The sequence below is a fragment of the Convolutriloba macropyga genome, chromosome 2 (genome assembly GCF_964194025.1).
Source record: "Convolutriloba macropyga chromosome 2, txConMacr16.3, whole genome shotgun sequence".
NCBI lineage: Eukaryota > Metazoa > Xenacoelomorpha > Acoela > Convolutidae > Convolutriloba > Convolutriloba macropyga.
This window is the reverse complement of record NC_134469.1, coordinates 37,754,171-37,777,138: the sequence shown is the minus strand read 5'-3', so window position 1 is coordinate 37,777,138 and position 22,968 is coordinate 37,754,171. Positions and strand designations below refer to the sequence as shown.

Sequence of the window (22,968 nt, the reverse complement as noted above, 5' to 3'; positions counted from 1 at the left end):
ACAATGTTTAAACTCAAATCCTCGCATATTTTAACGTCCTTAAAAACGGGGCCTAGCCTAATGCTTCCTTTTTGTGACACACTATATTGCTATATTTAAGCTCCTAGTTCGCTCAATTATTGTACGCAAAGCATCCCGCAGAGCAAAAGCAAGCGAGCCAAATAGCCACTAACCAAAAACATGCTGATTAGAAAGGTCAATAGGCGTTAGGAACTAGCGTCGGTAGCGTAGAGGATAAAAACAATGACTGTCAGGCAAAGAGCAGGTGTTATAGTTCACTTGAGAGCGGAAAAAGAGGCATAATTTTCTGTAGCAGAAAATTTTGGATTTGGTTTTATTTTTCTTTTCGTTCATTTTTATTCTTCCTTTTATCTCGAACTTTTTGATTTTTTTCTTTTTTTTACCCTCCAATCTTTCTGTTTTGTCTTTTTGCTGATTCAAAAAGAACTATAGGCAAATGCAATACGCATCGGTAGAGTAAGTGATAAGACCTATCGCTGTTAAACAAGGGGCATGGGTTCGCACCCAAGTTGATGCGCAGTTTGGATTTTGTTTTTTTAACCTAAAAACGGATTAGTGTTGTTTTTCATCCACTCATTTCTTTCTTTTTTGCTTGTTCATTCTCTTTGAATTCTTTCCATTGTTTCCTGGTTAAAAAATTTTTACTTTATCTGTATATATCATAAATCTAACTCGAAAGACGCAGCACCATGTTTGAGCTCCAATCCTCGCATGTTTTAACGTCCTTAAACATGAAGACTAGCGTAATTCATCTCTTTTGAGAACAACTATATTGCTATATTTAAAGTCTTAATTGGCCCAGTTTTTGGGCCCAAAGCATTCCACATAGCAAAATCTAGCGAGCCAAATAGCCACTAACCAAAAATCAGCTCATTAGAAAGATCAATAGGCGTAAACAACAAGCATCAGTAGCGTGGATAAAATCAATGACTGCCAAGCGAAGCGCATTTATTCGAGTCCATTTGAGAGTGGAAGAAGAGGTATAATTTTCAGTCGTTTCACGTGTCGAGAGCCGCGAAAAAGTCTTCTCAAAAGCATGCATTAAGCAATACTGAAGCAAAAACAGAATCACTAGACCGAATGATTGGAACAAGACAATTTTTTTAGACTCTTATGATAAACCAGCTATCGGAGATGAAGTAATTTGTTTCATAACTTGACGAAAAATTTAGGTAGATCATTTTTAGTTGACTTCTTCCTTATTCACCGTGACCAAGATGTGACGTTCTCCAGTTGTTTGGTTGTTCTTCAAAGTTGCAAAATGAAGATGCATGCTTGTTGGCTACGTTTTAATCTTTAGTGAACAGAAAAATTGCACGCACAAATTTTTTCGTAAATTGCAGATTCAGAGACTTTTCTGTGATTCATTATTTAACAATAGCTCATCTCAATTCATGTTACTCGGTGTTTGGAGTCAAGTTGCGCCTTTTAGGTTGAGCTAAAGTCTAGCGTCAAAAAATGTTAGTTAAATAAAAATTGATTATTATAAATTTGAGTCCATCGTTGAGCATGGCGTTTTGTTTCTGACAAAAGTCCAGTGTGTATAGTTTTGTTAAGTGAAAACCATCCCACGGGCTATTTGGGCATTCTAATACATTTTTTGCGACGTCCAAAATTGTTAGACTTTCAACGCCACAATTTTAAGGCGTGTTACAGGAACCTTTAAATCAGCTAAAAATTGTTAACAGTTTTAGACGCCATTTAATTTTGGCTATGCCAGATTTAAAAAAAAAACAAATTTCTTAGCAACAAACATTTCCACAAAATTGTTATCCAAACTTCAGTCAATTTGAGAGTTTCATCAGTTTCATTGTTATCCAAACTTCAGTCAATTTGAAAGTTTCATGAAAACAAAGATCATGGAAATTGAAAAATACCAAAGATTAGTTTGGAGAACTATCTTTAATTTGAAGAAAAACGAATAAGTAGAAATTATACGAGTGAAACATAAACTATGCACTGTGAGGGAACTCCACATATAAGAACTTATAAGTTCTTATAAAAGCATTATTTAGAGAAATAGGCGGAACAAAACAATTCTATACGGAAATTTTTAATGAAGAAGAGGTTAGGTTATTACAATCAGATAAAAGAAGAATCCAGATAAAATTGAGCAAAACAACCAAAGAGTTTAGGTTTCGACTTATCAAAAGACTGAAATTTTAGTTTGCATGGCTTTTATTGACTAAAAATACACGGCCAATATTTTTACTTCAAATGAAGGAGAAGTCTTTTCATGGGAAGTTTTGGGTCAAAAATGATCTTTGATAGACGTTTTAGATCGAGCACAGTCGTTTCACGTGTTGAGAGCCGAGAAAAAATCTTCTCAAAAGCAAGCATTAAGCAATACTGAAGCAACAAGAGAATGACTAGACCGAATGATTGGAACGAGACAGTTTTTTTTAGACTCTTATGATAAACCAGCTATCGGAGATGAAGTAATTTGATTCATAACTTGACAAAAAATTTAGGTAGATCATTTTTAGTTGACTTCCTCCATATTTACCTTGACCAAGATCTGACGTTCTCCAGTTGTTTGGTTGTTCTTCAAAGTTGCAAAATGAAGATGCATGCTTGTTGGCTACGTTTTAAGCATTAGTGAACAGAGAAATTGCACGCAAAATTTTTTTCGTTAATTGCAGATTCAAAGACTTTTTGTGTGATTCATGATTTAACAATAGCTCATCTCAATTTATGTTACTCGGTGTTTGGAGTCAAGTTGCGCTTTTTAGGTTGAGCTAAAGTCTAGTGTCAAAAAATGTTAGTTAAATAAAAATTGATTATTATAAACTTGAGTCCATCGTTGAGCATGGCGTTTTGTTTCGGACAAAAGTCCATTGTGAATAGTTTTGTTAAGTGAAAACCATCCCAGGGGCTATTTGGGCATTCTATTACATTTTTTTGCGACGTCCAAAACTGTTAGTCTTTCAACGCCACATTTTTAAGGCGTGTTACAAGAACTTTAAATCAGCTAAAAATTGTTAACAGTTTTAGACGCCATTTAATTTTGGCTATGCCAGATTTAAAAAAATCAAATTCCTTAGCAACAAAAATTTCCACAAAATTGTTATCCAAACTTCAGTCAATTTGAGAGTTTCATGAGTTTCATTGTTATCCAAACTTCAGTCAATTTGAAATATTCATGAAAACAAAGATCATGGAAATTGAAAAATACCAAAGATTCATTTGGAGAACTATCTTTAAGTTGAAGAGAAACGAAAAAGTAGAAACTTTACGAGTGAAACATAAACAATGCACTGTGAGGGAACTCCACATATAATAAATTATAAGTTCTTATAAAAGCATTAATTAGAGAAATAGGCGGAACAAAACAATTCTATACGGATATTTTTAATGAAGAAGAGGTTAGGTTATTACAATCAGATAAAAGAAGAATCCAGATAAAATTGAGCAAAACAACCAAAAAAAATACAAAGATGATACGTAACAGGGTGAGGAGACTTACTAATAAGATTGTAAATTTAGATAGAGGCATAATAAACAATTTCTTAAGACTGAATTTTGTAACCTAAAAATCGTTCTTACATAAGAAGGCTGCTTTATGCAGGCAGCTCAAGCCTTTGATGTCCTTGCAAGTACATTGTTTATGTTCTTGAAAAAAGTTTATTATTATTATTTAAAATCTTCAGCATGGTCTTCAAGCAATTGTTAAAACATCATCTAGTTTCTCACGACAAATATTCTCACGATATCAAAGTCTACCGCCGAATAATTTTTGAGTCACACCACTCTACCTTTTTTACTCCTATTACAGGAAATAAGCTAAATAAATAAGGTTATCAAATTTATTCTTTTTTTATTACATTTTTGTGTTGGGACATTATTGGAAAGTAGTAATCGTTTGAGTTTGTTTGATGTAGTATAACAGATATATTCTAGCATTATTTAAATCGCAATTATATCTAGAGCCCCAGGCTGAGTTGCCACACCTGAAAAGATCTCCGATCAGGCTTCCACTTTGTCAAGTCTTTGGTTGACGTCTCGTGTGTTGCTGTTTGAAATAGATTTACTTGAACTGATACTTTGAATTGAATTTTCTTAAAGTCGACTTTACTTTAACTTTATTTAATGTTATCCTGCAGGAAGTTATAGTTTTGAAGTTGGAACATCTGTTATGCTTTTTCGAAGTGGATCTGACCAGAGGTCACTTCACAGTGGGGGCGTCAACCTGGGTCAACTGGATTTAGATGTGAATTGTTCGCTGTGAGGTATCTGGTGTCATTGGCCTTGTATGCCCTGAGATGCACCAATAAATGCTGAAAATTCTCTGTCGCTCAAAGCTACAACCTTAGCCTTGTAATCACTCCACGAGTTTACATCTGCTTCTATCCTCTCAGCCATTCCTGGAAACATTGTATTTCCGCCTCCCAACACTATGTTACTGACCAGTTCTTGCTCCATTGATTGATCACACTTTTCAATGGATGCGAAGACAGCCTCACTGATTCCAAGACTATCAATCTCGTTCAAATGGGGTCTGAACAGTAATTCCGGGGCCTGGAATGGAATCGTGTCCAGTTCGATTTTTTCACCCCACGCCCAGTCTATGACCTGTTGACTTGGTGGTTCGGTGTCGTAGTTGAGGGCAACATAGCATTGTGTTTCCTTAAACTGAGTGGCTAGATCTGCCATGGCATTAGAGCGAATGCCATCACTGTGACTGTGTCCCATAAGATTTGCCAGATACACTGAAACAGTACTCTTTGACAGTTCCCGGAAAACAATAAAGATAATAAACAACCAAAAGCTACCACAGCTCAGAACAATCTAAAGAAATTTGAATTTCGTTAAATTTGCACCTAATGAAAGTTGCAGGCTTTTCGTAGACGCTATAGATGGAAGTTGTATTTTTAAAACTTTTTAGAGTTACGAGGTCAGCCAGGAAAATACCCAAAATGTTACCAAATATTTATCCTATTACCCTGTTATCAGATAGGCTATTTAGCATGATCAGAGGCCAATTAACTTATAAAGTTGCGGCACGTGGGACTTGATGGAAAACTATCAAAACGGAATATGTGATCAAATCAAACGAGTATAAAAACATTCTTGTAATACCAACTGAACATTTTTAGTCAAACTATTGAATATAATGATGAAAAGGAATCAGTTTCTTTTCTATCAGTTATTATCGCGCATTGAGTAATTTCATTTGTCCTTAGATTACAATCGAAATAGATCGAAATGATCGACATAAGACTGCCGGGTTCTCCCGAGATTATGAAAAGAACATAGCCAATAAAACTAAATAATCAGCCGAACATAAAAGTAGGATTGAGCTTGGGTAGGATTGACTACAGAAATATATAAGTGAGTTATCTCCCATTTTTACGCCTCGACTTTATGAAAAACAAAATAAATAGAGGAAGGGGGGGGGCAAATATGAAATCCAGTCACATGGTCAATGACCCCTGTACAGTCAAGCCAAACTCCAAATTCTTTTCGTGGGTCAGTCCAAATTCTTTACCAAATAGTGGCCGAGGACGGTCTTTTCATACAAAATATAAGTCGGTTGTAAGACGGCTATAAGTCTGGTTCTTGATTTGTGCAAATGTATGTTAACTTTATCTATTTTATAGCGCAAATTTTTTCTCAACAAATGATGAAAATTTCTCAAGTCATAAAGCTTACAATCTGAATTACACACTAGATGCGTAATAAAATGGTCAAATGGATATAAAATTTGGCGGCTCTTGAATGAACTAACAGGTCACATCTTGTCCACCCAGCTTCAGATATATCATGGCTGATGCAATTTGAACCCCGTCAACAACGGGAACAACAAAGGTGGCCTCGTGTCCCGACTCAATCACAAGACCTGTGGTCCTACCAGTGTAGAACAGAGTCATAAGAGAGGTGTCCACCAAGTGGGTTTTCTCAATTCCTATCTTCCCAATTGCATCCCGCATCAACTGGGAAGTCTCTACGGGTGTTAGGGGGGATCGGGTAAGGACAACTGAAGTTGAAAGGGGGTCTACTTTCAGTTCTCTCTCTAACACATATTGCCACACTTCTAACATTGCCTCTGAATTCGTCATGTAGCCATAATTTACCGGGAATACTTGTGGAATAATCCACCGTTTGTCTCTGGCCGACTCTCCCACAAATGTCTGTGTTATTATCTTGCCGGATAAATTCCTCACAGCTGTGGCCACTACATCTGGTATCACAATTCGTGGTAACTTGTCCCCTAGAAGTTGAAGAGATACCACATTTAACTTCATATGTAGTTTTAAGACCTCTAAAAAACATTACCTCGATGCTGCTCTATGCTATCAACTATAACTGTTTTTACAATGCACAACTCCGAATGATGCCTATTTGGTTAAACAATGCACGCAATCATTTAAATTAAGTAGTTCTTTTTAAAATATAGATCTTTCTCTTATCAGGTCACACAGACAGAAATGGAAAAAGCCTCAAAAGTTAAGGCTTGAAAGTACTTGCTCGCAAAATTCAACTGAAGTAATTTTATATGAAAGAGAAACAATATGCTCGAAATCGTTCCCCAGTTGGAACAATTAGGTTTTCTCCAATGCAGTAAATGTCGAAGTGTTTTTTAAGAAAACCTTATTTTTAGAAAAGAAAAAAAAATAAAAAACGTACACAATTGTTCGAGGATTTTCATTTTTTTCTATTTTAAAAATGAAGTTTTCTTAAAAAACACTTTGACATTTACTGCATTAGAGAAAACCTAATTGTTCCCACTGGGGAACGATTTCGAGCATATTGTTTCTCTTTCATATAAAATTACTTCAGTTGAATTTCGCGAGCAAGTACTTTCTAGCCTTATTGGCCATTAGTTTTCCGCAAAACAATTCAGACTGGGTGAAGCTCATCATTTCTACTATTTGATAGAGTCTTTTTGCAAAGATGAATAAAAATTTTCAGAGTTCAAAATTCCGAGCAGTAAACTATTGCAACGACTGCCTAAATATGAGCTGTTGAGTACATCATTTTCCATTGTTTGTGTTATTTTTATTGTTATGCTGTGCCAGATTTAGGTTTTTGGGGAGTTCAAAAGCATACCGAGAACCACTCATAACTCACATTTAAAGATTCTCATCAACCAAAAAATGAAATGATTCCCAAAAGTTTGCATGTCTTTCAACTTGTTCTAAAGTTGAAAGACAAGCAAACTTTCTAAAGTTGAAAGGCAAGCGACTCAATTGCATCATCGGAATTCTCCAGTTTTGTGTTTTGTTTTACTTGGCATGCAATCGAATAAACAAGTTTTTAACACAAACGAAATATAGACAATCAGAAAGAATGAATTTTTTTCGTTTTCAGAAAACACATTATTGACCACCACTTTTTTTCACGAACAAATCAACATTTTATTGGTTATTGGTGATCTTTTGCTCTATTGTTAAAAGATCATTGTTTCTCTATAATTAGATCAATATAATTCAACTTGCTCTATTATTAGATCATTATTTGTTCTATTAAAAGGTCTATTGCGCTATTAGATTTGTGTTGACATCAAAGTAAATTATTTTTGCGAAACAATTATCTGTTGCAGAATTGAAAAAGTTTCTGATGATTGTTGCCCTTATCTTTTTCTATCCTTCTGAATGGCACCCGTTTGAGTCTGTTCGCAAAAGGTTTTCTCAAAATCACGATGTCCAAAAAAAGTTCATGCTGTTTTGCTTTCGAAAACCGCAGCAGATTTCTTATGTCTTTTGGCTGATAAACTAACTTGTAAGGACTCAAGCTATGATTTTTAATTCAATATACTATTGTTATTTTTATTCTGATTATGTTTTTTATCCAAATGAGCGCAATATTTTCTCCTTGATTTATTTGCAAAGATTTTTAATCTAAAGACATTTCTCCATACATCGTTATTTTTTTGTTCAGCACTTTGGAATGAGAATTTTAAATTGTTTATGATTATTTTTCCACAATTATAAGGATAAAAGATAAGAGATTGAAACTGAGATCCCACATTCTTCCAATTTTCATGTTTTTCTTGATTTCCCTTACGCGAAGAAATATGAAAGTGCTTGATAAAAGACATTAAGAAATCAATGCATTCATGGGGATTTGGTGGAATAGTTAGGTTGCAGGCACGGTTTATTTGTTAATGTTGGGAGCAGAAATGGATTTGGGAACTAAATCAATTCGAACAAAGTTAAATATTCCTTGAGGGCTGACAGCATTTTTTGCACTATCAAGGGATTTTAACACTGAATTATGTGATTTTGATATTGCGTTAGCCTGGGTCCAAGGTTTTCAGTTGACGCCTGGGTTAACTCCTCCTGTTGATGGTATCGGTAGGGCTGGCAGCCAGAGCTTTGCAAGCAGTGACGATAATGAGGACGGAAGGGGAATTCGTTCAATCCATCGGATTGCTGACTTTTGAAGGACTTGGGCTCAAGCTTGTCATACTGCTCAAAGGATAAGGTAACAACGGTTTTTGCAAACCACCCAGAAAGTGGTTTCGGTAGGGTAAGACCTGGGCCCCATTTTCATCATTCAATGATGGGCTTGAAGATGTACCGAAGAGTTCGACTTCTCCTTTGAATGTTAGTGGTTTGTGTAATCCTAAGGAAGCAGACATGACTGAGGTGAAAGTCAACAACCTTTGTCAAAGAATAGGTGGCCCGCGTCGAGAAAAAAATCTGAAAAATATGTAAGATAAGCGGTGAAAATTTGGTTTTTTCTCCGCAAATTTTTCTCATTCACCGCTTATATTACAAATTTTTTCGCATTCACCGCTTCTCTTGCATAATTTTGCTTTGAATGGCGGTGACACCTCAACCCGGGAGCAAAGGCAGATCAATTGAGACTACACGCGATTCAAAACGACTTTCCATAAGAATTACGTTTTTATATTGTGGCGTCTTAATATATTGTGGACTTTATATTTTGGCGATAAAAAACTTAATTTTTTTAATAATCTTGAACCATCATAAAAAACAACGGTCGACTGAGTTTCAAAAATGATATGAATAAAAGTTTTAATTGCGCTATTAGATTTGTGTTGACATCAAAGTAAATTTTTTTGCGAAAAAATTATCTGTTGCAGAATTGAAAAAGTTTCTGATGATTGTTGCCCTTATCTTTTTCTATCCTTCTGAATGGCACCAGTTTGAGTCTGGTCGCAAAATTTTCTCAAAATCAAGATGTCCAAAAAAAGTTCATGCTGTTTTGCTTTCGAAACCCGCAGCAGATTTCTTACGTCTTTTGGCTGATAAACTAACTTGTAAGGACTCAAGCTATGATTTTTAATTCAATATACTATTGTTATTTTTATTCTGATTATGTTTTTTATCCAAATGAGCGCAATATTTTCTCCTTGATTTATTTGCAAAGATTTTTAATCTAAAGACATTTCTCCATACATCGTTATTTTTTTGTTCAGCACTTTGGAATGAGAATTTTAAATTGTTTATGATTATTTTTCCACAATTATAAGGATAAAAGATAAGAGATTGAAACTGAGATCCCACATTCTTCCAATTTTCATGTTTTTCATGATTTCCCTTACGCGAAGAAATATGTAAGTGCTTGATAAAAGACATTAAGAAATCAATGCATTCATGGGGATTTGGTGGAATAGTTAGGTTGCAGGCACGGTTTATTTGTTAATGTTGGGAGCAGAAATGGATTTGGGAACTAAATCAATTCGAACAAAGTTAAATATTCCTTGAGGGCTGACAGCATTTTTTGCACTATCAAGGGATTTTAACACTGAATTATGTGATTTTGATATTGCGTTAGCCTGGGTCCAAGGTTTTCAGTTGACGCCTGGGTTAACTCCTCCTGTTGATGGTATCGGTAGGGCTGGCAGCCAGAGCTTTGCAAGCAGTGACGATAATGAGGACGGAAGGGGAATTCGTTCAATCCATCGGATTGCTGACTTTTGAAGGACTTGGGCTCAAGCTTGTCATACTGCTCAAAGGATAAGGTAACAACGGTTTTTGCAAACCACCCAGAAAGTGGTTTCGGTAGGGTAAGACCTGGGCCCCATTTTCATCATTCAATGATGGGCTTGAAGATGTACCGAAGAGTTCGACTTCTCCTTTGAATGTTAGTGGTTTGTGTAATCCTAAGGAAGCAGACATGACTGAGGTGAAAGTCAACAACCTTTGTCAAAGAATAGGTGGCCCGCGTCGAGAAAAAAATCTGAAAAATATGTAAGATAAGCGGTGAAAATTTGGTTTTTTCTCCGCAAATTTTTCTCATTCACCGCTTATATTACAAATTTTTTCGCATTCACCGCTTCTCTTGCATAATTTTGCTTTGAATGGCGGTGACACCTCAACCCGGGAGCAAAGGCAGATCAATTGAGACTACACGGGATTCAAAACGACTTTCCATAAGAATTACGTTTTTATATTGTGGCGTCTTAATATATTGTGGACTTTATATTTTGGCGATAAAAAACTTAATTTTTTTAATAATCTTGAACCATCATAAAAAACAACGGTCGACTGAGTTTCAAAAATGATATGAATAAAAGTTTTAATTGCGCTATTAGATTTGTGTTGACATCAAAGTAAATTTTTTTGCGAAAAAATTATCTGTTGCAGAATTGAAAAAGTTTCTGATGATTGTTGCCCTTATCTTTTTCTATCCTTCTGAGTGGCACCAGTTTGAGTCTGGTCGCAAAATTTTCTCAAAATCAAGATGTCCAAAAAAAGTTCATGCTGTTTTGCTTTCGAAACCCGCAGCAGATTTCTTACGTCTTTTGGCTGATAAACTAACTTGTAAGGACTCAAGCTATGATTTTTAATTCAATATACTATTGTTATTTTTATTCTGATTATGTTTTTTATCCAAATGAGCGCAATATTTTCTCCTTGACTTATTTGCAAAGATTTTTAATCTAAAGACATTTCTCCATACATCGTTATTTTTTTGTTCAGCACTTTGGAATGAGAATTTTAAATTGTTCATGATTATTTTTCCACAATTATTAGGATAAAAGATAAGAGATTGAAACTGAGATCCCACATTCTTCCAATTTTCATGTTTTTCATGATTTCTCTTACGCTAAGAAATATGTAAGTGCTTGATAAAAGACATTAAGAAATCAATGCATTCATGGGGATTTGGTGGAATAGTTAGGTCGCAGGCACGGTTTATTTGTTAATGTTGGGAGCAGAAATGGATTCGGGAACTAAATCAATTCGAACAAAGTTAAATATTCCTTGAGGGCTGACAGCAATTTTTGCACTATCAAGGGATTTTAACCCTGAATTATGTGATTTTGATATTGCATTAGCCTGGGTCCAAGGTTTTCAGTTGACGCCTGGGTTAACTCCTCCTGTTGATGGTATCGGTAGGGCTGGCAGCCAGGGCTTTGCAAGCAGTGACGATAATGAGGACGGAAGGGGAATTCGTTGAATCCATCGGATTGCTGACTTTTGAAGGACTTGGGCTCAAGCTTGTCATACTGCTCAAAGGATAAAGTAACAACGGTTTTTGCAAACCACCCAGAAAGTGGTTTCGGTAGGGTAAGACCTGGGCCCCATTTTCATCATTCAATGATGGGCTTGAAGATGTACCGAAGAGTTCGACTTCTCCTTTGAATGTTAGTGGTTTGTGTAATCCTAAGGAAGCAGATATGACTGAGGTGAAAGTCAACAACCTTTGTCAAAGAATAGGTGGCCCGCGTCGAGAAAAAATCTGAAAAATATGTAAGATAAGCGGTGAAAATTTGGTTTTTTCTCCGCAAATTTTTCTCATTCACCGCTTATATTACAAATTTTTTCGCATTCACCGCTTCTCTTGCATAATTTTGCTTTGAATGGCGGTGACACCTCAACCCGGGAGCAAAGGCAGATCAATTGAGACTACACGAGATTCAAAACGACTTTCCATAAGAATTACGTTTTTATATTGTGGCGTCTTAATATATTGTGGACTTTATATTTTGGCGATAAAAAACTTAATTTTTTTAATAATCTTGAACCATCATAAAAAACAACGGTCGACTGAGTTTCAAAAACGATATGAATAAAAGTTTTAATTGCGCTATTAGATTTGTGTTGACATCAAAGTAAATTATTTTTGCGAAACAATTATCTGTTGCAGAATTGAAAAAGTTTCTGATGATTGTTGCCCTTATCTTTTTCTATCCTTCTGAATGGCACCAGTTTGAGTCTGTTCGCAAAAAGTTTTCTCAAAATCACGATGTCCAAAAAAAGTTCATGCTGTTTTGCTTTCGAAAACCGCAGCAGATTTCTTATGTCTTTTGGCTGATAAACTAACTTGTAAGGACTCAAGCTATGATTTTTAATTCAATATACTATTGTTATTTTTATTCTGATTATGTTTTTTATCCAAATGAGCGCAATATTTTCTCCTTGATTTATTTGCAAAGATTTTTAATCTAAAGACATTTCTCCATACATCGTTATTTTTTTGTTCAGCACTTTGGAATGAGAATTTTAAATTGTTTATGATTATTTTTCCACAATTATTAGGATAAAAGGTATGAGATTGAAACTGAGATCCCACATTCTTCCAATTTTCATGTTTTTCATGATTTCTCTTACGCGAAGAAATATGTAAGTGCTTGATAAAAGACATTAAGAAATCAATGCATTCATGGGGATTTGGTGGAATAGTTAGGTCGCAGGCACGGTTTATTTGTTAATGTTGGGAGCAGAAATGGATTTGGGAACTAAATCAATTCGAACAAAGTTAAATATTCCTTGAGGGCTGACAGCACTTTTTGCACTATCAAGGGATTTTAACCCTGAATTATGTGATTTTGATATTGCGTTAGCCTGGGTCCAAGGTTTTCAGTTGACCGCTTCTCTTGCATAATTTTGCTTTGAATGGCGGTGACACCTCAACCCGGGAGCAAAGGCAGATCAATTGAGACTACACGGGATTCAAAACGACTTTCCATAAGAATTACGTTTTTATATTGTGGCGTCTTAATATATTGTGGACTTTATATTTTGGCGATAAAAAACTTAATTTTTTTAATAATCTTGAACCATCATAAAAAACAACGGTCGACTGAGTTTCAAAAACGATATGAATAAAAGTTTTAAGGCTCCATTTTTGGCCGAAAAGGTACTTGCTTGAAATTTGTAGTCAGAGATCCTAATAAAAAACAAATTATTTAGGCGCTCACCTGCAAATCCAGCCTTTACGTATCCAGAGCCACTGTCTATCACCACAAGATCATCCTCGCTAGCAGGAAAGCCCGTTTGAAAGTTTGTTGCTACAGAGAACAAAAACCAAACGATAACCAATTCAAACTTGGCACACGTCATTGCTCTACTATACAGATATACTTTATCGTATAATTCGCTCTTGAAAATGCGTATGCAAGTGAGTTGACAATAAACTCAAATGAACTAAAATTAGCCGGTACATTAAATTAAAATGTTCTAAAAGTACAATGCCTGATTATCAAGTTTATTGAGTACAAGTCACTAAAGGTGAACTCAATAAGGTGGTTGGCTCAAAAGAAATCTGGACATAAATCGCAGAAATATAATATCACAGTAATGTTTTAGAACATGAAATCTCGATTACAAATCTTTTTGCATCAGACTATAAATTATACGAAAAAGTGTTCATTTTTGGAATTAATGGTTTTGTGAAGCCCGCAGTGTTCATATACTATCAGTTGTTCAAAAACTGTAATAAGTTAAAAATGAATCAGTTAGTTCACCAACGAACGATATGCCCAATTACTCTCCTCTACGAATTTTCAAACCCTAAAAAGATTAAACCATAACCTAATCATACTGCCCAGGTCGAGAATTCTTCCCCGAAAATAAGGATCAGGGTGCACTTTTAGTAGGAATATCAACGATGCTAAGGGATACCATCGTGATTTCGGAAACGCCCAAATTTTCAACCTATGGAATGGCACGTGTAACGTATGATATTGCTTCATCTTGGTATCACTCAATCTAACCTCTCCACGTTCTTGCCAAAAAAAGCGACAAATAATAGCCTTCCCCTGTCTTTGACAACTGACTTGCACTTGGATTTCACACGATCGACCTCCTTCCAGGCCGAAGAAAAAAATTAGGATGTTCATCAAGACTCTAGCCACTGCTGGCTTTGACATTTGTTTCGAGCGACAAGATTCAAGAGAAGCAGCAACCTTCCGAGGAATTGATGATGAACTGGTAATCAAAGGCAAAGATTAAAACATAACTACATTTGGCGCAAATTGAATCAAAACTCTGATCAAAATAGATTTACAGTCAAACTTGATAAGGAGAAAAAACAAAAAAGAGGACAGAGTTTATGAAAAATTTAACGCATTTTCAATCCACTTGGTTGGTTTTTGCCGACGACTATTCAACACCAATTGTTTGTCGAGCTGTTATGAAGGGATAAACATGGTTGGGATCAAACATTCTCTGATGAAGTTCTACAGCAAAATATACGTCTTCGTGTTTATTTTAAAGACCTGGAAAAACTTTCCTTTAAATGAAAGTTTTTAGTGCCGGCGAAGTTTTTTATTGCGATGAGTGAACAACTGCTTAAACTGCCTTTGAGTGCCTCGGAAAAACTTCTGGAAATTGAACTGAGACGAACGATTTAACAAAAAAGTCGCAAGCATCCCCAATCGCTTTGTGTCCCAATTGTGGAACTCTTTGCAGCTCTGCTTAGGGCCATAACCTTTGCGGTGGTGCCAGATGCAATCAACGTTGAACAATTTCCAAAGTCAATGGTTTTTGCTTGGTCGGGTTCAACAGTAACAATTGCTTGGCTACGAGATTATTCTAGAAGGAGGAAAACTTTTTTACAAACTGCGCAGCTAAAATACCAGCACTCATTAAATTCAGTAATGTTAACTATGTTCGTACGGAACAAAATGCTGCTCACTGTGCTTCACTCGGATTGGTGGATGCTAATTAGTGAAGTACAAAGTGCGATGGTGTAAACCGGAATGGTTGAGCAAAGTTGTTGGCCTTCATTTAGTTGGTATTTCTAGATCTACCGATACAACGGATGCAGAGGTTGGGACCAACAAGCATTTTACAGACATCACAATGATTTCGTCGAAACTTGAGAACAATTTTCTGATACTGATAAAATAACATTCTTCATAACACAGGGCGACAAATATTTTTGACTACTTTTTGATGTTATTAAGTAGTATTCAAATAAGCAATTGAAGTGCTCCAGAGAAACAACTGGGGGCAAACCAGAAAAATCAGCATAGAAATGTTTCTACAATACAGCCGGCAGAACAAAAACCAGTTCACGTCATCACAGCGCCATCCATACCAGCCCTAATTTCGTTACAAGGAAATGAAAAATACAAAGGACGAATAGTTTTTTGTAGAGTTCCATTTAACGTATCATCCTTCCAAAGTATGATAAAAGGGGTTCAGAACTGACAAAGTTGTTTTGACATCAAAAAAACAGACAGCCGACACGGAGGTATTCATGGACATGACCAAGACGAATTAATATATTCAGGGGGATTTGGTGGAAGAGTTAGGTCTCGGGGCACGGTTAATTTGTAATAGTTAGGAGCGGAAATGGGTTAGGGAACTCAATCAATTCGAACAAAGTTAAATATTCCCTGAGGGCTGACGGCACTTTTTGCACTATCAAGGGATTTTAACCTTGAATTAACTTATTTTGATATTGCAATAGCCTGGGTCCGAGGTTTTCTTTGGAAGCCGGGATTAACTCCTCCTGTTGATGGTATTGGAAGGGCTGGCAGCCAGAACTTTGCAAGCAGTGACGATAATCAGGACGGAAGGAGTTCAATCCATCCGATTGCTGACTCCTGAAGGACTGGGGCTCAAACTTGTCATACTGCACAAAGGATAAGGTAACAACGTTTTTTCCAGACCACCCAGAAGTGGTTTTGGTAGGTTAAGGCCTGGGGCCCATATTCATCATTCAATGATGGGGTTGAAGTTGCACCGAAGAGTTCGACGTCTCCTTTGAATGTTAGTGGTTTGTGTAATCCTAATGACGCAGACATGACTGAGGTAAAAGTCTACAACCTTTGTCAAAAAATAGGTGGCTCGCGTACAGTCTGCCTAGATACAGTTAGCGGATCAGTTAGGTAACATAGGCATTATCGACGGTTTTTTTTAAAAAAATTAAATTTGGGAAGATATCTCACCCAGAAGACAGCTTTAAAAGACAACATTGAGCCAAAGAATATGGCCAAACTGGAATTTCCGAAAAGTGGTAACCTCTACAACTTTTTTGGTGGTTTTCTTTAACAACAATAACCAAGTTATTTCAGTGGGGGAAGTCTCGCAAAAACGCCGTACAGCATCGACAGAAAGTTTTCCATTCTCATTCCATAAATTGACAGTAACAGAGTTGTTGTTCTGAGAACCGCTGGCAAAAATTGCTTAGGGAGGTCTTTAGCTAATATTATTTAATCTTCAACGCATACTATGGTTTCCAGGAGTTTTTTCTTTTGTTAAATGGCTTTTGTTGTTAAAAAACGGCAAATCCTGGATTTGCTTTAGTGCCAAATGGCTGCAGTCACAGATCAGACATGAGAATTGCAGTAGGAAAGCGTTTCGCCATCATTTAACTAGACGTTTTGGCAGGGATTAGACTATTGTGAACCCCTTTAATTCGTGGATGCATTGCGGCAAGTAAAAACGATGAATTTGGCTAACTTTATTTGCTTCAGCACTAGAGAGTTCACATCGCGCCAGGGATGTATTTAACAAAGGATGAATGTGTTTCAGCACTGCAAAGATTTACAGCTTGTAGTGGAGTGCCAGATGAAATCTATATTTAGTAAAAAATCAATATTCATTGGAGCTGAAAAAGAGCTTGAATGCAAACTAAATTTGGCATAGAAGGAGTTTAAGCGTCTATTCTCTGTGCTTAGCAGGCAAAACAAATTTATTTGGTCGATCTTAATTACTTAATTGCTCTTAGGACATTAGTTTTTGGAGTTTCATGGAAATCAGAATTCAAGTCAATGACGCGTTTTGCGACACGTCGGTGACAAAGTGCCAGTTTTGCGACACTCTAGACACAGTTAAAAGCCATTTTGTATACTCAAGACCATTAAATTTGGTTACAAGATGCCAACGATGCTTTGACCCTCACAAAAGCACTTTGACCCTCTGTCATGGGAACAACAGATACAGCACTGCAAGAACGATCAACAATTACAGGAAAAAAGACAACAAGGCTTAACAAATAATCAACACAACAGCAAAGAAGGAAATAGCCAAAGGAACAACGAAACATTGCATGAATGATATGTTTATCGCTAAGGAAGGCAATTCGCCACCCATGACTCGGGCGCTGGTATGGATAACAAATGCTTTTGACGGAAGCGATATCGTGAAGGAACAAGCGTGTTGTAAAGCTTCAAAAAGCTACTGGACTTTTCAAACAACCCGTTAAAAATCTCGTTTTGTTGAAGAAAGAAGACATCAACATACCGTTAATCAGTTAAATTACGCAGAAGTTAGGATATGAAAGAAAGAGTGGCGTATGAAAGAAGTTCAATGACTGGACAATAAAGTTACAATATTCATCATTGATGACATATTTTGACATTTCTCTCCAAAAGAAGATGTCGATTTATTTGGAACCGTTCGTGGAGGCCGGAATGATACAATTTTTTACAATTCTGGCGTAATGTTTGACTTTCAGCAACAGTCAAAAATAGTATGATTCCAAGGACCAATAACCACGCAATTGACACCAAACATCTTAATTTGAAACCTTTTTATCAAATTTACTTGGTCCTTTTAAGCTTAACTTTTCGAGCAGAGACCGTAAAAAAAAATTCAAACAATATTAATTTAATGTTGCACCGCAACATACACAGAGGGTACCCGCAGGCGCTTTATACAGGTACCACAGTTTTATTTCAAATGTTTTGACTGTTTTTAACTGAACGAATGGATGGCGATAAGACGTTGTCATGCACTCAAATCAAACTTAAAAGCACATTCATTATCCAGAATTTTACAAGCAAGTGTACTATTTGTTTCAATTTTAAATTTATTTTTAAAACCAGGTGGTTAAAATGTCGATATACAATAATCTAACCCTCAGAATAATCAATTCGGATTCAAATCACTAAATATTACAGAAAAGAAGTCCATCCAAATGCTCAACAACATCAAGAAATCTCAACTTCATCTGATATTTTTTGCCACTTAACTCTCCGTTCTAGCGGCTCAAATCTTTTTGTGCAGCTCAGTATTCGTTAATGGTTTTCCTTGTCAAAGCGACACCAAACGCCATTCGTGTAGTGCAAACCAATTATTTCAATCAAAATAACAGGAAAGCAAACACCGGAAGTTCAGAGGCATCTCTCTTCGTAAACTGAATAATTACTGCATCGCGAGCATCAAAATACACTACTAATTTTAAGGAGGTCTCTTGGGAGAATAATAGATAATGAACAGCTAGGTATTCTACAAGCCGAAAAAACTTTTGTAACCGTAAAATCATGCCATCTATGATTGCATATGAGGAAAACACGCGTGTTATCATTTTTTTCAACTATAACTTAATAACCAAGTCACTTCTCACAAGTAACAGCCCAGTGAAACGAAACTTGATACACCTTGCCATGTCATGCAAGATCTTGCCAACTCGTGCAAAACTTGACACATCTTGCCAAGATCTTGATAGACAAAATTTCTTGGAACACCTTGATAAGATCTTGGCAAGATCTTATCAAGACATGTCAAGAAATTTTCTTGGCGTAACTTGATAAAATCTTGATAACTCTTGACAAATAGAAAAATTTTTTCTAAGCAACCCGAAGTGACTGGGTGGAAAAATGAACCAGGAATCCAGAGAAAAGTCGGCCATGACCAGACAAACCAGACAACAAAATAGCTATTTTGGCTCATTACAACGTAATATATATTCAATTGCGATTTCCTCAAAAGTCAATGGGACCTGTTTTAAGTTGATAATATGATAGAAAAACAAAAAACAACTACAAAATTTGAAAAAAAATTGTTTTTGAAAAAAAATGGGGTCAGGACAGTTTTTAAGCTGACTTTTTTTTTCATTTTTTGTATTTGATGCTAGATGCTTAAATACTGTAGTTGCTTTGTATGTATTCAATTTGCCGAGTGTTGTTTTTTTGCTGTCTTGTTTTATCAACGCTTGCTTTTTTTCTTATGTCATGTTACAATTTTTTAAATTTTTTGGGAACTTAGTGGGGTCTTCACGGTGGCGGTCCTGTATAAGGTGTGTACTATGTACATACCGAGCTATCATCCACCTAAAAATTTCATTATACTGGAAAAAAGCGGCTCATTTGTTGGTTAATAAACTAACGGGAGCAGTATTTTCCGACATTTTTGATAATTCTTGATAATTCTTGCTATTTCTTGATAATTCTTGCTTAATCTTATGATTTCCTGCTACATCTTGTTTTTGGGTGCTATTGAATTTTTAATACTTGATATATTTTGCCATGTCATGGTTAATCTTTCATGGAAATATTGCCAAGATCTTGTTTCTTGACAGCCATGCAAAAAACTTGCAAGTTCGTACATATCTTGGTGTTTTCTTGGTAAGTACCATGGCAAGATCTTGGCAAGATTTACCAAGATTTAGTATGTTCTTATCAAGATGTACCAAGTTTTGATACACTGTGAGTACTCAGGAGCTAATGTTTTTTCTTTTTGTTTCCAGATGCTCCTAAAAAACCCGGAAAATCTATCTCTTTAATTTTTGAAACGAGTGAGCAATTTTTCTAACAAAAAACAGGTTGTGATTGTTAAGTTAGCTAGTCATAAGGAAGGCCACCAAGAGCAATGGAAACAACGAGTGCAGTTTACTTGCAATCAGTGGATAAACAAAAGTTTTGTGCTATAATAAATTTGTGATTATTGCAACAAAATCGTGCTTTGGTCACCAGATTATGATTAGAAAAACAATGATGTCCCGGACAAGTTAGCTGGAATTTGATTCACTTATGCAATCATTTAATTAGCAAAAAAGTTCAATTCTTCAGAGCAAAACAAATGAAAGTTTAAAAATTGAGAGACAGTTATCAGAAATAAAAGATACATAAAAAGGTTGCCAAAAAAACAGAACAGTGAAAATCCTTGACTGCAATCTGAACACATTCACCTCCAAAAATTAGACTTATGCAAAAATAATCTTCCAGACCTGGTAAATTTATCATCATAATACCAGTTCAGCAAACAATCACCTTGTTAAGCATTTTAATTCGAAGTATGAAAGACATCTGTTGTGGTTCACGCGAAGAAACACTGCATACTGATTTTAACGACATATAATAATTTCAATTTTAGAATTTAAAAAAGTTATGGCTGCGATTTCGTAAAATTCACGAAACAGGCAAATATGTCCCGTGGCAACCAACGTATTCTGAAAACAAATAAACAAAAAAGGATCTGAAAACAACACATACTCTGAATTATGCATGCTGTCGGAAAGAATACGGCTGTGCAGTGTTCACTACCCGCAAGCTAATAATAGTCAAATTTGAAAACGAGTTTTTTCAATCCAAAAACTCTGCTGGAGGACTTCAATTTACCTGAAAAAGACTATAAAGTCTACAAATAAAGAGAAATTCAAAGAAAGACGGACTGTGTTTTCTCAATATTGAGTACCACCTTACATTTAAGCCAAACGTGAAGCAAAAGGATGACCGAGTTCAATTAGACTACTTTCGTTCAATGTACGTAGTGTAAATAATACGGAAAGACGTACCACATTTTCAAACATTCTATCTAACTGTTAACATCATTTATCGTTCTATCAAGGGCATGTCTTGTAGATTAAGTAACCATTAAAGCCTTTTTTCTTAGTAAGCTACACAATAAAACGAACAGATCTTGAGAGCGTTTTTTTCAACAAAAATTTTTCAAAGATATTCCGACAAAGATTTCTCCTAGGTATTGCTAAATATATTTATTTACATGAAGAGCTCGATAATAAAATATCTAGCAAACGTATTGTCTGAACAAAGTAATTACCAAAACCCAACCTACCCCTTTTTATGTCAAGTATAACCCAGTCAAACTTTTTAAAAGGGACTCTCGTAAGTTCAAAATATTCTTTTATGAACTATTAAGAACGATCAATCAAAAACCGCCGGAATCTCATCACACTGCGATAGAAGTCTTTGATTACGGTGATGAAAAACAACTAAATGTTGCACGTTTCGTGAAAAAAAAACACACTTCTTAAGTTCTTATTCAATTTAGCAGTGGAAAGGTGCCACGTTTAAAAGACACTTTGTTAATCTCAATTAAAAATCTACTGCAACAATCGTGATTGGTATTATTAAATTGACTTGGCACCCGCGATGAGGGAATCACTTTGTTAATTAATTACAAAAACAGGACCAATTAACAGGATACTGATAGTATTTAAAGTTCAAAGCCTTTAATTTCAACAAACAGTTCCGCTGTTTCCGAAATAACACTGTTGGACATGTCCAGTCAAAACTTGAGATGTCATTTCGTTGGGTGAGAACATTTAAATATTTCACAACTCTCAAGACAAAATAATCTTCCAGTTTGACTAATTTTGTCCAATTAAAATTGGTCCTCGAAAATTGTTTTGCTGCAGAACGGTTATTGCGTGGTCCCTTGAAAACTTTCCAATAATCATCAAACTTAAGGGCAGTATCACAGTTGTAAATTATGTTCAGCATAAAAAGATCATTTTGAACCAAAAGAAAACTGATTGGCAACAAATTGTTGTAAATGAGGCTCTGATTGTAGTCACTATCTGTAAAAAATTTCTTATTCAAAGCCCAGTTGAGCGCTCGTCTTTGCATCGTTTCTAGTTTTCTGCAGTTTGGCCAATTCGAGAACCATACATTTGACGCGTAAAGGAGAATTGATGTAATATAACTTTTGTATAAATTTACTATTAATCTCGTATTTGTAGAAAAGGGAACCTTTCTCTTCAAGTAAAAAAGCTTTTAATGTGCCTACGATAGCCGCTGATTGATATGACTGTCCCATTTTAAATTATTAGTAACAATTGTGCTGTTCTGCATTAGAGATCGAAGGTCGTTAATGTACACAGCAAACATAAAAACCGCAAACACTGAACACTGTAAACCACCACTCGTAACAGTTAACTCTGACGAACAATCATCTTTAATAAACACGCACTGCGTTCTATTTGATAAATAATCTGCAAAAAACGTGAGAAAATGGCTCTCAAATCTAAATGCATAAGCTTCAAAAAAATTGCACTGTGATTTATTGTATCGAACGCTTTTGCAATATCGAGATAAATTCTTAAAGCAGACTCGTTAGCCTTTAAACAATGAAAAAATTTTCGCAATATTGTAGAATGTTGATCGTAGAATGCTTGGGCCTAAAACCATGCTGGTGATTGTCTAAATTTTGGAAAAAGCGTTCCCTAAATTTTCTATACAATAACTTCTCGAAAATTAGGGAAAACGCGCACAACATTGACACTGGTCTGTAATTTTCTGTCAATTCTTGACTCTTTTTTGTGCCAGGGATTAATTATTGCTTTCTTCCAGCTCTTTGGAAATTCTTGCTGTTTTATAATTTGGTTAAGTATCTCAGTAAATGGCAGCTGAAAGAGTTTTCATTAAAATCGGCTGCAATTTATTGTAGGACTCAGAACCCGAAAGACAACAAAAGCTCATTGATTATACTTCACTGTTAGTGAAATACAGATCTTCTAGACAAATTGTGGGGTCTGCTGAAGCGAGTGGCACTGAAAGAGGGCTCGTGTCTTCTTTGAAAACAGATGCAAATTGTTGATTGAAAGCATTGGCAATTTTCAACTATCCAGAAACACTGTTTCCAGCAACGTTTATCTTAGTTGGCAGCTGGGCAATACGATGAAACCTCTTAATTTTTGAAAAACTTCTGTCAAAGTTAAACCTGCAAAGAAATTCAGATATACTGTTTTATCTAGTTCAAGTGAATCAGCTAAATTTTTGTCAAACCTTTCAATCTTGGTGGTGTCTTTTTGACGTCGTCTGGCTATTTT

The 22,968-nt window shown here is 35.7% G+C and overlaps 3 protein-coding genes across 4 annotated transcripts in view; 1 reads left to right on the top strand and 2 right to left on the bottom strand.

Moving 5' to 3' along the window:
- Positions 1-22,968, top strand: part of LOC142358640 (uncharacterized) — a 478,284-nt gene that overhangs the window by 205,695 nt on the left and 249,621 nt on the right. The window lies entirely within an intron of this gene.
- Positions 1-22,968, bottom strand: part of LOC142358647 (electron transfer flavoprotein subunit alpha, mitochondrial-like) — a 305,039-nt gene that overhangs the window by 263,318 nt on the left and 18,753 nt on the right. The window lies entirely within an intron of this gene.
- Positions 3,814-13,406, bottom strand: LOC142335261 (uncharacterized). The gene is made up of 3 exons (XM_075383683.1): positions 13,142-13,406; positions 5,750-6,232; positions 3,814-4,730 (listed from the first exon to the last, which is right to left on the bottom strand). Exons 1-3 carry the CDS (start codon positions 13,281-13,283, stop codon positions 4,261-4,263), a joined length of 1,095 nt encoding a protein of 364 aa, XP_075239798.1. The 5' UTR covers positions 13,284-13,406; the 3' UTR covers positions 3,814-4,260.